At 41.6% G+C, this 14,218-nt stretch overlaps 1 protein-coding gene across 1 annotated transcript in view; it reads right to left on the bottom strand.

The window, feature by feature from the left end:
* The window catches only part of spred1 (sprouty related EVH1 domain containing 1), a 32,296-nt gene extending 22,499 nt beyond the window's left edge, over window positions 1-9,797 (bottom strand). The window contains exon 1 of the mRNA XM_029460561.1: window positions 9,132-9,797. Within this exon, the coding sequence (XP_029316421.1) occupies window positions 9,132-9,163 (32 nt within the window). The 5' untranslated portion in view covers window positions 9,164-9,797. The remainder of the gene's footprint in view (window positions 1-9,131) is intronic.
* Between the last annotated feature and the right edge of the window lie 4,421 nt (window positions 9,798-14,218).

The raw sequence follows: 14,218 nt of genomic DNA, 5'->3' as shown, positions 1-14,218 counted from the left end.
GCTGGATGTGTAGATAAGCAACTGTTTGCTATCGGGTTGGAAATATTAAATATAAAAAGGTGACGATATGTCGATGATGTGTTCTCATTTTCAATCCCTTCTATTGACGATTAACAATCATAAACATTTTTTATTTTCTGTTGAAATTTGATTGGCTAGCGACCAAAGCTTCGCTGGCTTGCTGGTACATTTTTATGGTTATACTCAAGCGGCTTGGTTTCTAGCAAACAATGATTGCTTCGAAATTTGATTAAAATGTTTTCCACAATGCTGTAAAGTTACTTCTGCTAAGACTACTGCTTCAAATCCAAGCAAGGTGATTTGGCATGCATCTGACGTTGAATGATTTATCTAATCGCAATCAGCTGACGATATATCATGTTCTACTTCTAATTCAAGGATGTACATTTGGTAGAGCTGTGCACACTACTGTCTGTTCAAAGTTGATGTCTTGCCAAAATGTCTACATTCTTAGCACGCTTCGTCAGTCACGGTGTAAACAGAAGTGGACAGCAGTGCGAGTCTTTTACTTGATATTATTATATTAATATAACAAATACAATTTCAGCCTAGATTGGGATTTTCTTCTGCTCTTCATTAATGAGTGAACTGATCCAAATATAAGCAACTATTCTGCCAAACAATAACGGATAGTAGGGCTGGACAATAACAGATACAGAATATATCAAATTACCAACATTATGAATCTCTTATCAACCTAAATGTACTTATATCACAAGCGTCTGTTTTCTCTCTCACGTGCTGCCCTCGTGCTTAAACAGTAACTGGTCGTGGGAGACTGACCGAAAAACACAACCACGACTAACTTCCCTCTTGCAACCTCCCAGCAACACCCTTTCTGGTTACACCTCGTAACAGCGCCGCAGAAGCAGCGCTAATCTCACACGAGAACCCCTGCCACAGCAGAAAAAATGCATTTTTGAGCAGTATAACAGGCAGTAAAATAGGGAAATACTGCTGCTGTTACACCCCTCTATGGCCCCCAATAAAGGATGCGGGTGATGGGTGCAGGAGGGGCTGTCAGTCAGGCGGGGGTCCCTGGGGTGAACAGAAGGCAGGCGGTGGTGTCGCTCAGCCATGACTAGGGCACAATGACCAGGGCCTGACCCTTCAGACCTACCATCACACACATGCCAGCAACCATGACACTCACAGGGAGGGGGGCTGGGCCCAGAGAGGAAGTGAAGTGGACTGTGTATACGTGTGCATTTTTGCATCCAGCTTAAAACGCCTAAGTCAACCTCATTTTAAGAATAAGAGAAATACCTCAAACTAATAATTACTTTAGTTAAATAGTCAATAATTGTAATGAAATCTCTCAAGTCTTCTGAAACCTGCAGACCAACAACACAACCAACCACAAGCAAGTGTACGACATGCATTTAACTAAATCTTTGAAACAGGGGAATGAAAAGGTTCCATCTGCTTCACTTTTTCTCCTTCATATAAAAAAATCTTTCCTTTCTTATTGTAAAAACAGTAAGTGGTCCAAAAGGATATTTGAGTGCAACCTGCTGCAACACACACACACACACACACACACACACACACACACACACACACACACACACACACACACACACACACACACACTCACGCACGCACACACACATTTTAGAGAGGGATGGTGGAGACAAAGGCTGGCCTCCACGCCCCTTGCTGGGAGCACACAGTCGACTGGACACACAATTGAGAGCGGAAGCAGATCAGCTGGCCTGGGCCTGCGAGGAGGAGGGGGGGGAAGGGGAGGGAGAGATAGAGAGAAAGGAGCCCCCATTCCAAATTATTCCAAGTTATTCTGCTGGATGACTGACTTCATTTCCGACCAAAAGCAGGAGAGAAAAACAGAGGGAGGGGTGAGAGTGTAACGGAGGACTGTGGGGAGAGGAGGAGGAGGTGGCTGTGGATGGGAACAGGGTGGAGACCAAGGTGACAGTCAACAGCTCCCAACCGCATTTGAATATGGCCTTTTCTATTCACAGTTAGGATGTGCATAGGCTTTTTATGGCATCTATACAATATGATATATGCTGCAAACAAGTGAGATCATTTAAAGTGTGAGCAAAGAGCAAACAAAACACCAGGACTTCAATTAGAATACGGCTTCCACTTTAAATGAATTGGAAGAGAAGAGAAGAGAAGAGAAGAGAAGAGAAGAGAAGGCGTGATGGGGGAGCACGTGCAGACCAGGCAGGCCTGGGCCTCGAGGCCGGCTGCTCCAGTGTGTGGTGGAGAAGAGGGATCCTGGGACAACCATTTCCTAAGTTGACAAAGTGACCGTTTGTCTGCTGCTCCGGCCCATGGCTCACTGGGCTCCAGCATGCCATCATGCTTTGCTCCTGTCTCAGCCTTGGGCTTCCTACCCCAGAGGGGAGTGGTGGAGGGGAGGGGAGGGCATGGGGTATGAGGGGGGCATTGAAAGAAAGACAGGAGGGGGAGAAGAAGGGAAGGAGGAGAAGGAAGAGGAGGAGTGCAGGAGGAGAGGAGAGAGAGAAAGGATGTGGCCTGAGCCCTGGGTGCTCGCCAAGTCACCCTCCCTTTCCTCCGCTCAGTCTCCCCCTTCTACCCAACCCCTCCCCGGCTGCCTCTCTCTACACAATGGCCGCTTCTCTGCTGAAATTTCACGTTATTGGATCCCGGGCCTGGAGTTTTGTCCTCCCACAATGTCCAGGCAGCGGAGCATGCTGCAGGGGAGACACACTCTGCAAGCTAAAAGCTGGAAAACCATTCCTCCTTTCATTAGCATCAGAAAAGGGGAGAAAAGGGGAGAAAAGCCCCCCTCCATCTCTTTTTTTCCATCGCCCCTTTTCCTCCCCATCTCTCCCCTGTATCAAAACCGGAGGAAGGCTGTCAAGCTCGGTCAAGCTCCACTAGAGCACTTTGGTTTGTAGAACTTTTGAGGGGGGGGGGGGGGGAAATCATTAAAATATCATTGGGAAAATAAACACAAGCTACTTATCCCAATCCGATTCTATAGATTATCCTCCAAAAGGGAAAGCAATCACTAGGAAAGTCGAGGGCGGAAAGGGAAGATGTCGTGAAAAGCTACTCTGGGTGTGACTCATTATCTATTCTTACTGAAAATGTGTGGCTATCTTCAACAGCTGTTATCTTAGAGAAAAAAAAATGATACTTTTACATTTCCTTAACAGCTTTAGTCTTACCTAAAATGCAAGAAGTCTTGATGTATTCAGTGTGGATCTACTTGCCCAAAGATCTACACGAGTCCAAGGCTTGTAGATGTAATGTAGCAGACAAATATGTAATATTTGAATGCAGTCAAAGAATTTATAGAAAAATGTAATCCACCACAAACAAAAATCTAGATGAACAAACTCGGTGCTGAAGTTGTAAGAGGATAAAGTGGAGCAGTTTCTTTCACTGCGATCACGCCTCATTGAAGAAATAAATAACATGCAATCTGGGACTCGACCGTCGATTCCAGCAGTGCATCTAATCTGAACGGTGCAAACTAGCTGGCCAATTAGCCACGGTTCAAATCCCCTAAATAACCAGTGGCAAACTCAAGGGCACAGACATACTCAAAACAAACAGCAACATGACCCAACAAGGATGCAGTGCAAATTATGACACAAGGCCAGAACAAGACACTTTTGAAGGGGCTGTCGGTTAGCCATTAATAAAACAGAACTAATAAAGGGACAATGCCTACAGAAACACCAACAGGCAGCCAGCATCACAAGCCTGCTACATTAGCTGCAGTGAAAACTAATACGTTGGCTATAGAAAGAGAAGTGAAAGAGAAATTTGCCCTATCTCCTCTCAACACCTCAGGCTGCTGGTGAGTCATCTCCCTCACAAGAACATTCAGCTTAGCTACCAACTGACTCAGGAAAAAAAAAAAAAAACAGAACAAGCCTACTCTGCTGCTGCACCACACAGTGAATCTACACTTCAAATTTGCCACCATCCTTTCATAGAAATACCACCTAATATGACGGCAAATGAACTGATCACAGTCACTTCTGGTAACATCTGTCACAGACAGCAGTTAGTGGGTCAAATCAGCCTGTAACCCAAACCAAAGATAGACCTAAAACAGCAAATGAATGTCAAAACTGCTCACTCAGACAGCGTTGCTAACATTGATTTTCTAACCAACCCCTCTATTACTGGATTGAGCCTGCAACACCAACAACATTGTTCTATGTGCCGCTGCGCCGTGGCACTATAAATCACAAGAATCCCATATGTGTATCAAATGCCAAAACATCAATCTAAGCCACATATTGAGATGATCTTAATTTGAACCGCAAGCATTTGGAAAATTAAAACCTTGCGCTTGCCATTACCAAAAAAGAAAAAAGAAGAACCGCACATTTCGACTGCTGCGTCTCTGCTCTTCTTTGATGTGAGAGTAGTCCCCAGGGATCCTAAGCGTCTACTCGTCATAGTTACTCTGAAACCAAGGGGGAAGCGGAGGGAACAAGGCAGAGGTCTAGCTGTGGGAGAAACCATCAATAAACCACCAAACCATGATGATGGCCCATAGATGTTAAGATAAACTGCTATGACAAGTTGTAAACTATCACAGTATCCCCTGTTGTTGGGAATAACATAACATTATTATCGTATGAGAAACCAACCTATTAGTCCATCTTGAAAATCAATTAGATTCACAGTCAATCAGCTTCCCATACAACCTCTGCCTCTATGATTTGTAGGAATCAAACACACACTTTTGCCATGCAATAAAAGCATCAAACGTTACTTGGCAGATAAAAATATATGTTCTTATTTATTTGATAACATAAAGCTGAAATACACTCAACCGGGATCCAGGCCTATCTTTCCCAGAAACACATACACATGCCAAATGTTCCTAGAGAAATAAACACACAAGAGTGTGTGTGTGCACCAACGCACACACAGAAACCTCTTCCTGTTTTCAAAGTGTTTGGAAACTCAATCAAAGACACAAGGTTTAGGATTTACATCTGTGCCCTTTTATGTCTGTGGCCTTGCAGGAAAGAACCATCTCAGCCCAGCTGCAGCAAAGAGCTCACAACAAGGCCCAGCCTTCATGCTCCCGCATACAGCACAACTGAAAACAATATCCACAATTCAGACACTTAGTGCTAAAAGCACTTCTTAGAGGCATTGAGATATGGTCTGTGAACATCAGAGGCCCTGCTTGACAAAAATAAATAAAGACAAGCCCTGCTATCAGGATGTTGTGATCGAGACACAAAAGAATCAGGAAGTTTTTTAGTGCTGGCCTACATACACAACATAAGTCCACACCAGGTCTTTGTCTTGAAAATAAGCAATTTTGTTTGAAATACGCTCTGAATACACTGCTGACATTTACGCCATTTATGCTTGCTCCTAAAATACTTGAAGAGGAAATGAAAATTATAAGAGGGAAGTGGTTTGGGTTTAAAATACACAGAATCCAGGCCTAAATCTGGCCATGGGAATGGAACAGTCCACCACTATACAAGGCCTGTTCAGTTTGTTGGCTTGTCTCAGTTACAGACAGTCCAAGCCCTCTGGTTATACAGAGGATCATTGTCATTAATCACACAAACAATACGACAGCTTCTAATAGAACAAGCAGACACTGGGGGCACAAATATTCTGTACGCAAAATAACTTTTAGGACTGTGCAACTTTTCACCTTAGTATAAATAAGGTGAAACCGAGAGTTTGAATCAAATGTGAGAACGTGCCTAGCAACCGGTAAAGTAAAATGCTGTTACAAGTGCCCTTATGTATATTCGTCAAAGAACACATTTCTCTAGTCACAAGCGACACTTCCCCAAAAGAATACAGAAGCAAAACCAAAGATGTGTTCAGCTCAGCAGACTTGTAAATGTAAGTTAATGTCTATAGTTAAGACTAGGCCAGCTAGTAAAGCTAAGTGTTCATGGAGGTCGTATCCAACAACTGGCAATAACCCCAAATAATACCATCTATAAAAAAAAAGGTCCAGGAAATTATTTAGCTTAACATAAGGGCCACAGGATATAAGCAATTACCCAGGCCATAAAGCACTAGCCCTAACAGCTGAAGTAGCTGTCTCCCTTTGTCGTTTCAGGACATGATGGGGGCTGTTTAGGAGGAATGCGTTTGGAAAGCTCTGCAACAGGAATGGGAGTGCAAAACAGCCCTCAGGTGATAAGATCACGACACCCACATTGGCAGATAAAACGCTGAGCTGTCAAATCAATCACACAGATAGGAAGAGGACACAGAGAGAGGAATCACCTGACTGGCAACAGACAATACCACAGAACTGCAGGAATCTAAAACAATGAGGCCATAGCCTGGCCTGTACACGTTCAGTGGAACATAGAGGCAACTGACCTTCACTGATAAAAATGGATGATTTGAGCTTAGCAGGGCATAAGACGTAATGTGTAAAAAAAAACAAGCTATTCACATGTATACATTGATTGTGTAAAAGGAGTATCTACAGGACACAGATAAAAGGTACCAGTACGGCGCACCTCAACAGACTAATGCCTTGGTTGAGATAAATATTTCAGATAAGCGTTACATTCAGCAGAGACGCTGCTTGCACTATATCAATCTCCAACTTCTCCCAGCATGACCATAGTCCTTGACTGAAAAATTCACACGGGCCTTACATCACACTAACAACACACCCAGGAGCAGACGCAAACCAAAATCTGACGGGGTTTTATGTGACTTCTTGTCATTTCAGCCTTGTGAACATAGTTGCACCAAGGCCAAGTAACATGTTCTCAGCAAAGGGTGTGCTGTGTGTACACCAGCTCGGCTTACCACCCATCATTCAGACAAAACCACTTCAGGACTATCTCCTCACACTTTTTCTTTTTTTTTTGTGTGGAGATTTTCAAATTAAATGTTCACGATGCAAGCTGCAGGAGAACAAACACATTTTCCTTTATTACGCTACATTTGTACACGGAAGCATAACGTCAAAAATATAACCAGGATTCATACAAAACAATTTTCATCTAATAAAGATTTAGAAAGTGACTCATCAAAAATAATCTTGTCAATGGAAAGAGAGCACAATGTCACAATGTAAAAACACGCATCTGTACATTTTGATTGATTATTATCCCTGATGCTAAAGAAAATAATGAAAATTCAACAAAAGACATCTGATTTTTTTGTGAATAGCTGCGTCATTAGAAAGAGCATATTAAGGAGACTCTCTTCAGCAAAAATAAACAATTTAGGCAACGCTCTGTATTCTGTTCCCTTCAACACTATGAATCATACAACAGTCAGAAAGGTGGTGGAATCATAGCAACAATGTTTGGATCACTTCGCCATCTTAGCTGCTGCCATCATGCAGTGTGGCACAAACCCAGCATATACTGTATCTTGCACACCACTGATGATCTGTAGCCTATGGCAGTAGTTCCCAAGTGGGGCCCTGGGGGCCTTGAGGAGTCCCTAAGGTTCCAGAAAATTCAGGAAAAGGTTTTTATTTTACTGTACTATTTCTCTCACCAGGGTTAACAGGATGAAACACTTTTTCCAGATGACAGAGATTTCCCCTTTCCCACCAGCATCAAACATGCTAGGTTATTACACAATTTACGCTAAATCATGATTAATTACAAAAATCAGCTCAGATTAATTTCCCTAATACAATGTGTTGTTAACTAATGGTGAAGTATAATCTATTTAGTGTGGCTTGATAGGAGGACAAATAACTCCATGACATATGTTACATAAAACACAGTTCAAGTAGTTCAAGGACAAAGCCTCCACACATTAAATCAATCAACCTCATTTAGGCCACATAGATGGAATGAGGGGGAAACATGGGTGTGTTTCGAACATTAGACCATGACACTGTAAATGGCTGAAAAAGGGGCATATGACTTCCTCTGTGACAAATACATTATCAAAGAAAATCCTCTGAGATAGTGAAGAAGCGTCGGTTAAATAAAACACGCATGTAAAATAAACGGCGAATAGACAAGCACTGATGTTTATGTGTTATGCATTGTACAGTAAATGCAGGAAATGTGATCATTGTGTGATCGTCGGTGCAATGCGAAACAGTGTACAGTACTGTGAATGGGCAGGCAGGTACTTTATGAATGGAGGGGATCATGTGACCGCAGCACCTCCCGGAGCAGATATTTCTCACTGACTGTCAACAAGCGCACACAAGGGATCAGCCCAGTAAAACAATACCAAAATGCGACTTGAAATGGGCGCAACGTATACAAAAACACTTCGTGTACATATTACAATAGATCCCCGTGCGTTGTGGGTATTTGGATGTGAATGTGACGGCTTTTTAACGCGTTTTTATGAATGGAGATTGTGATATGTAAATGAGTGTGATTGAGAAAAAAAAATGGCATCTTCAGCTTTTCAACGTTGACATTGCCGCAATCGACTCGAAGGGTTTTCATTAAAGAAAGGCTGGACTGAAATGCAAAACATGATCTGCACGATGTTAATCGATGATTATGTTCCGAAATCATGGCGGACAACAGTTAACATACAGATCTAGACTGTCAATATAACGCTTTCTGATCATGATGTAACGCTACGAGGCAGACATGTATATAAAATCATATTTAGACTGGATTATTACTGTGTACATATATATCTATAACGAGTGATCCCTCATAAACTGTCGTATAACTGCCAATCTATAAAGCCATAATAAATATCATGGGCATATCATTTTCCTGTTAAATAAATGATGTGCAGGCAACCATTAATATGCCTATATATCCTGTGGTCTAATAGGAATCATCACAACATACACGTTGAATATGAGCGAAATTATTAAGAATGAAACGGATTTTTTTTTTACAATGGGCCTATGCCACTGCCTGTCAGACACTGTTCTAGTAAAACTCATGTAATCCACAGTGTAGCTTTCTATTAACCTACATAACTATCCAAACAAAAAGATTATAAGTCTATGCTTTATTATTGTTAATATTAGTAAAGTAAGGTGATGAAATACCAGCGTCGCTCGGTTTAGAAATGTCATTGGGAACTGGTAGTGCATAGCTCATCGGGTAAAGCGTGTATTAATATCTACAGATATGTAAGTACTTATTGTTGCAGCTGTATGTTGCATATGTAAATGGAAAATATGTATAAACTGTACTCACTCGTTGTTTGGATTTGTTGAATCTTCACTCATTTTTTCCTCACGGGGATCCAAATCCTAGCAATAGCATCGACGACGCAGTGACGGCGGGATAAAATACCACAAATATCACCATTTTCCTTCACATATAGAAATTACCCCTATTTTGGATAGTAAGTAAATGATGTACAATGGGGCATGCCTAACTAAGCGTCCCTTTGAGAGCCAAGTGGAGCTAGCTTAACGCTAGCTTTGCTGCCTGAAACTAACGTTAAATCGCGAGGAGGAATGACAATCGTTGATTCATTTTATCCTCCCTGGAAGTAAAATCCGACCACAACAAATGGGCCATCGGGATCATCCTCTTCAACAAACACAGTTCCCCGCTTTGCAAAAATGTGAATAGATCCTCAAAAAATGTAGAAATTGCTGTAGACTGTAACGTTTGGCAGGTTATTTATGGCTGGCTGTCGAGCATCCATTCGCCAACTTCAGGTCCAGGACAACACTTGAAAAAGCGCTGTGGAGCGTTGCTCCGTCAACGTGTCCGAGTAATTTGCAGTAAAGGCATCCAAAGCCGAAAAAAAATGGTTTAACTGTTTTCAATATTAATACTGACGCGTAAAGTAAAAGCTTCTAGACTTGAAATTTCCTTCAGAAGTTGGTGGACATCTGCTTTAATCGAACTCCATTTTCAACTCGGGGGGAATGAAACATCGGAAAACTGGGCGGATGTGTCGACCCTCGCTTGAGAAAATTAGATCCTTCCGCGACGTAGTAAAAACATAACACTCTTGCGATAAAATACGCTCAACTACCACACAATTTATAATATGGCGTCAAAGAGTGACATATATAGTACTACACATAATCCCCTTGTAGCAGTATGCAGTGAATTAGGTATGTTTCTTTCCAAAGTTGACCTAAAGTAGTTCCCGCACTTCCCAAAAGAAGTTTCCCTTCAATCACGCATTGATACAAGAGGGAAGCGTCTGTGTGATAGCACGCAAAGTAGAAAATAATCTGGAGGAAGGATTTGGGCTGACACAAACTCGGCCATTAACAATTTCTGTTGTTTTCTTTCATTAAAACAGCTTCACCATGATAGACCGCCCCTAAACCATTTTTTAAAATGTTGATGTGAAACTGTGGTGAAATGCTTTAAATGCACACAGTAACGACTCCTGCAGTACATGGAATTAAATTAAATTCCCTTTGCGATTAAAACCATATCAGTAATTTTTATTTTATTTTAAATTTTTGTTTATTTATTTTATTATTCAGTTATAATACATAGGCAGAGCTTTAAGCCAAAATGTAAAGTGGAAGAAAGGTAATTCACAAAATGAAAATATTTTCAGAAACATGTATGTCTAACCCATTCTGAAGGCTAGTTTGAAATTACAGTGTGATATTGTTTCAGTAATGTAATAGCCTATAATGTTGAATAAAAAATGAGGCATGAGATTAACCTCCATCAGCCCCAGACAGGAGGTTTTGATACAAGTAGTTATATAGTTAAAGCTGCCCCACCTTACACCCCAAACTCTCCCCAGCCAGCTGGAGCACCCTCCAAAATAAAACACCATCAGAGGCAACCAGAAAAAAATCCATGTGTGCACCTATGAATTTTATTTGCAAATGTGTTAAAAGCCTTGCAGAGCGAATCGGTGGCCTGGTTGCGTAAGACTTAAATGCTATTGGATTTCTGTGCTGTGTGGAATGGCAAGAGATCAGGCTAAATGATTCTGCCTGGTTGTCATAGTGACAGCATGTTGTGTGAGAAGTTTCTTTGTATTTCTCTGGCTTTCATACAGCTTGTGCCACAGCCTTATGTTGCAGCCATATAAAACACCCCTCTGTGTCACTGTATATAGATAGCCCATGCATGCAGGACCCCCACATGTGCAGCCCTGACACATATTGTGCACTTCCTTTGGTAGGCTATTTGATTAGATCTCCTGTCTGAGGTGTGTACTGCAATCTTGATGACTGCCTGAGAGCAAAGGTGAATTGTCTCCTAAGATTGTTTGCTCACCAAAACTACAAATAGCATATGAACGTTATGTGCACTTATTTACATAAAGAAAATGTGCATTTCTAAAAAGTCTCACATTGGTTAATCAAGTAACAGAGGACCGTCCCTGTCCACATTTTACTAAATGTGGCCACTTGTACTCACTTCTTTTCTGAATTGGGTTACTATTGAGATGATGAATCTCAGAAGTCCAAATAAAGTGTCCCTTGTTTCAATTAGAACAAAAAAGGCAATGACCATGGATTTTCCCACTGGCGTGCCTGTATCCTTTAGAGTATTCAGAGTTCAGGAAGTCAGCCTTCTTTCTCATCTCACAAATGTGGAAGGCCCTAGTGTACATTTCCTGTGTTTTTCACACAGTGAACACAACACACTGTAGTGTACTTAAACAACGCAACAGGATGTTTAGCTAACAGAGGCATCCCTTGACTTCCCTCTCTAAGTGCAATCAGGGTCATCACAATTCTCTTTAAGACGGTAAACAAGCTAACATTCCTGTATTGCCAGCAAGCAACCGCAGCATAAAGGATGTGTTTAGCTCAACACAAATCTCATTCAGCAGGGTCCAACACTAACAGAACCTTACTTGACTTTTAGGAAGATGGCTGAAATTAATTGCAAATCATAGTCTGTTGTGATTAGTGTTAGGTCACGTTTCTTGTTTTCATCAATGGCTTTTGTACTGACACTTGTTTTACAAACTTATTCTGCTTTTTCTTGGATTTGACTTGTTATTCTGACTTATGAACTTGGGAGCTTGAATTTCTGACTTATGAAATATGAGTTAACACTTGAGATGCAGAAATTAAAGTTTACTTGTGACTTTTGTAATGTTGACACGATCTCTAATAAGTTTGTGTAGAACTGCAGGGTTGGCTGTTTGCAGATGATCAACATAATGTGATTATTAAACTAAATTAACAAATAAAAAAATCATTAAACAAATATGTTAACATGACAATATGAAGTATGAGATATTTTTGAATAGGGGAAATTAATGATGAGGGACTAACCGATAGCTCACGGCATAAAAAAACAACCCATAAGTACTTTTATTCATGACAGCACGGGAGATTCATTCCTGGTATTGGACCATGATGACTCGAATCAGATGACAAACTCAAAACACAGGTGATGTGATCACCAGCTAGGAGCAGCACGGGCAGCCTCTGGTCACAAGAGAGAAGTGAAGGCCTCTCTTTGTACAGCAACTATGGAAAGGAAATTCAGTCTGTGTAGTTGCCGCCATATAGTCTGCAGAGACCTCAGGGCATGTAGGGAGAAAGACCGGAGATGGCTGATGACAGCTCTTTGTAAATAACCTAATCTCAGGATCCTCTGCCTTAAATTAGTTTTACCTCCCTCTTTTTTTGTCAACATGTTTAGGTAATTGTAACTTTTGTTGATGTGTGGACTTTCAGAGTGAATAAAATGTTATATCTATTCTTAAGAACACACACCTGTCCTTCTCGAGTTTGTCTGTGGGACCCCCTCGGACACAGACAGTGGACGCACGGCGGTCTGAGCCAAGAGGTGTGGCTTAAACAAAAGGTGCTGATTTTTAAAGACCTGGCAGCGGAACACAACAATGCATACCTATGATTAGTGTGGGCCTGGCCTCGGAAGCCTGCAACTTTTAGGCACGCTAATTGTAGGGTGGTGAGTAGAAAAGGTGTAGTGGTTAGAGGGGAAGGAAGTGTGAGGGCCTTCAGGCATGTTTGACTCTGTACTGTGTAGCTCTCTGTCCCTCTTTCAGACTCTATATGCATATGACCAAAATGCAAACATTTCTATATTGCTTAATAGTTCTCAGAATACTGATCGAGAAATCTTTGAAGTTGGTAGCACGAGGGGGATTTTCTTTTTCAAGAATTAGTTTCAAGAATGCCTTAGATGAGAGATGGATGTGGATAACTAGATGAGTAAAGTGTGTCAAGCTTAAAGAGCCGGTCTTGTGACCATGCACAAGGATGTTGGTACAGATGGAAGGTCATTATGGCTGCAAAGCCCTTGAGAGAAACACATCTCTGGGATTGTTTAAGTTTTGTAAATAGTTTTAGAATTTGAACTATGTGAGCATCTAAAAACCACACTTTTAGAGGGGGAAATACGTTGTGTGCTATGCTTAAAATGAACAGAAACCAAAAGTGTACCACTGTGAATGTTGCTTTATACAATACAGCTTTCTGTATATTATACATTACATGTGTCATGAGGGTGAGATGGTTTGTCACTACACTTTAGATGAGCTGCTAGGTTTGAAAGTAGGCTTGATTCCAGTTAAGGTTCAAGATCTGCTTGCCAGTAGATTTGAACCAGTCGCTAACGTCTCAACTACAAAAATGGGAAACTAAATTGGTTTCAGCCGCAGTTCGTTTTTTTTCAACGCCTGAGACTCTGCTACTTCCTATTGTTTGCATGTTGTGCGTGGGCTTGATTGAAACCTGATCTAGCTGGGGAAGCTGTGTTTAGGGTGAGGTGGACAGGCCTTTGTTGCTGCCTGAGGGGTGTTTATTTGGGCGGCTTCAGTTGGCTTCCCTGTAATCATCATCCAGCCCCACAGGATAGAAGGGATTAATGAATATGTTGGAGGGGAAGTTGCAGATGACTATTTACCATTCTCATGGGGATGAGTAGGAACAGCGTGAGGGACGCGGGAGAAGTTTGCATGCATGTGTGTGTGTGTGTGTGTGTGTGTGTGTGTGGGCACGTACATGTGTGGGTGTGTGTGTGTACATTTCTCTTTATAAGAAAGCAGAGGGAGGAAAAAGTGCTGGACAGAATGTTTGTAGGCTACTATCATGGTCTCATATTAGTATTGGTATTTAAAGGAAAAGTTGACTTTCTGAGAAATATGCTTATTCTCTTTCATACCGAGAGCTAGATGAGAAGACTGATCCCATTCTCCTAAACAGTCTGTTAGCTTAGCTAAGCTTAGCACAAAGTCAGCTAACACTAGCTAGCGCAGCCAAGCAATAGTAGGCTATGGTTTGTCGTAAAACCATGTGCAACCATGTGCAACCATGTGCAACCATGTGCAAGTTCAGTTTTTGTATGTATTAAACAAATGT

This window comes from Cottoperca gobio, chromosome 22 (genome assembly GCF_900634415.1).
Source record: "Cottoperca gobio chromosome 22, fCotGob3.1, whole genome shotgun sequence".
NCBI lineage: Eukaryota > Metazoa > Chordata > Actinopteri > Perciformes > Bovichtidae > Cottoperca > Cottoperca gobio.
The sequence above is the reverse complement of the archived record's forward strand: the minus strand, read 5'-3'. Positions and strand labels throughout refer to the sequence as shown.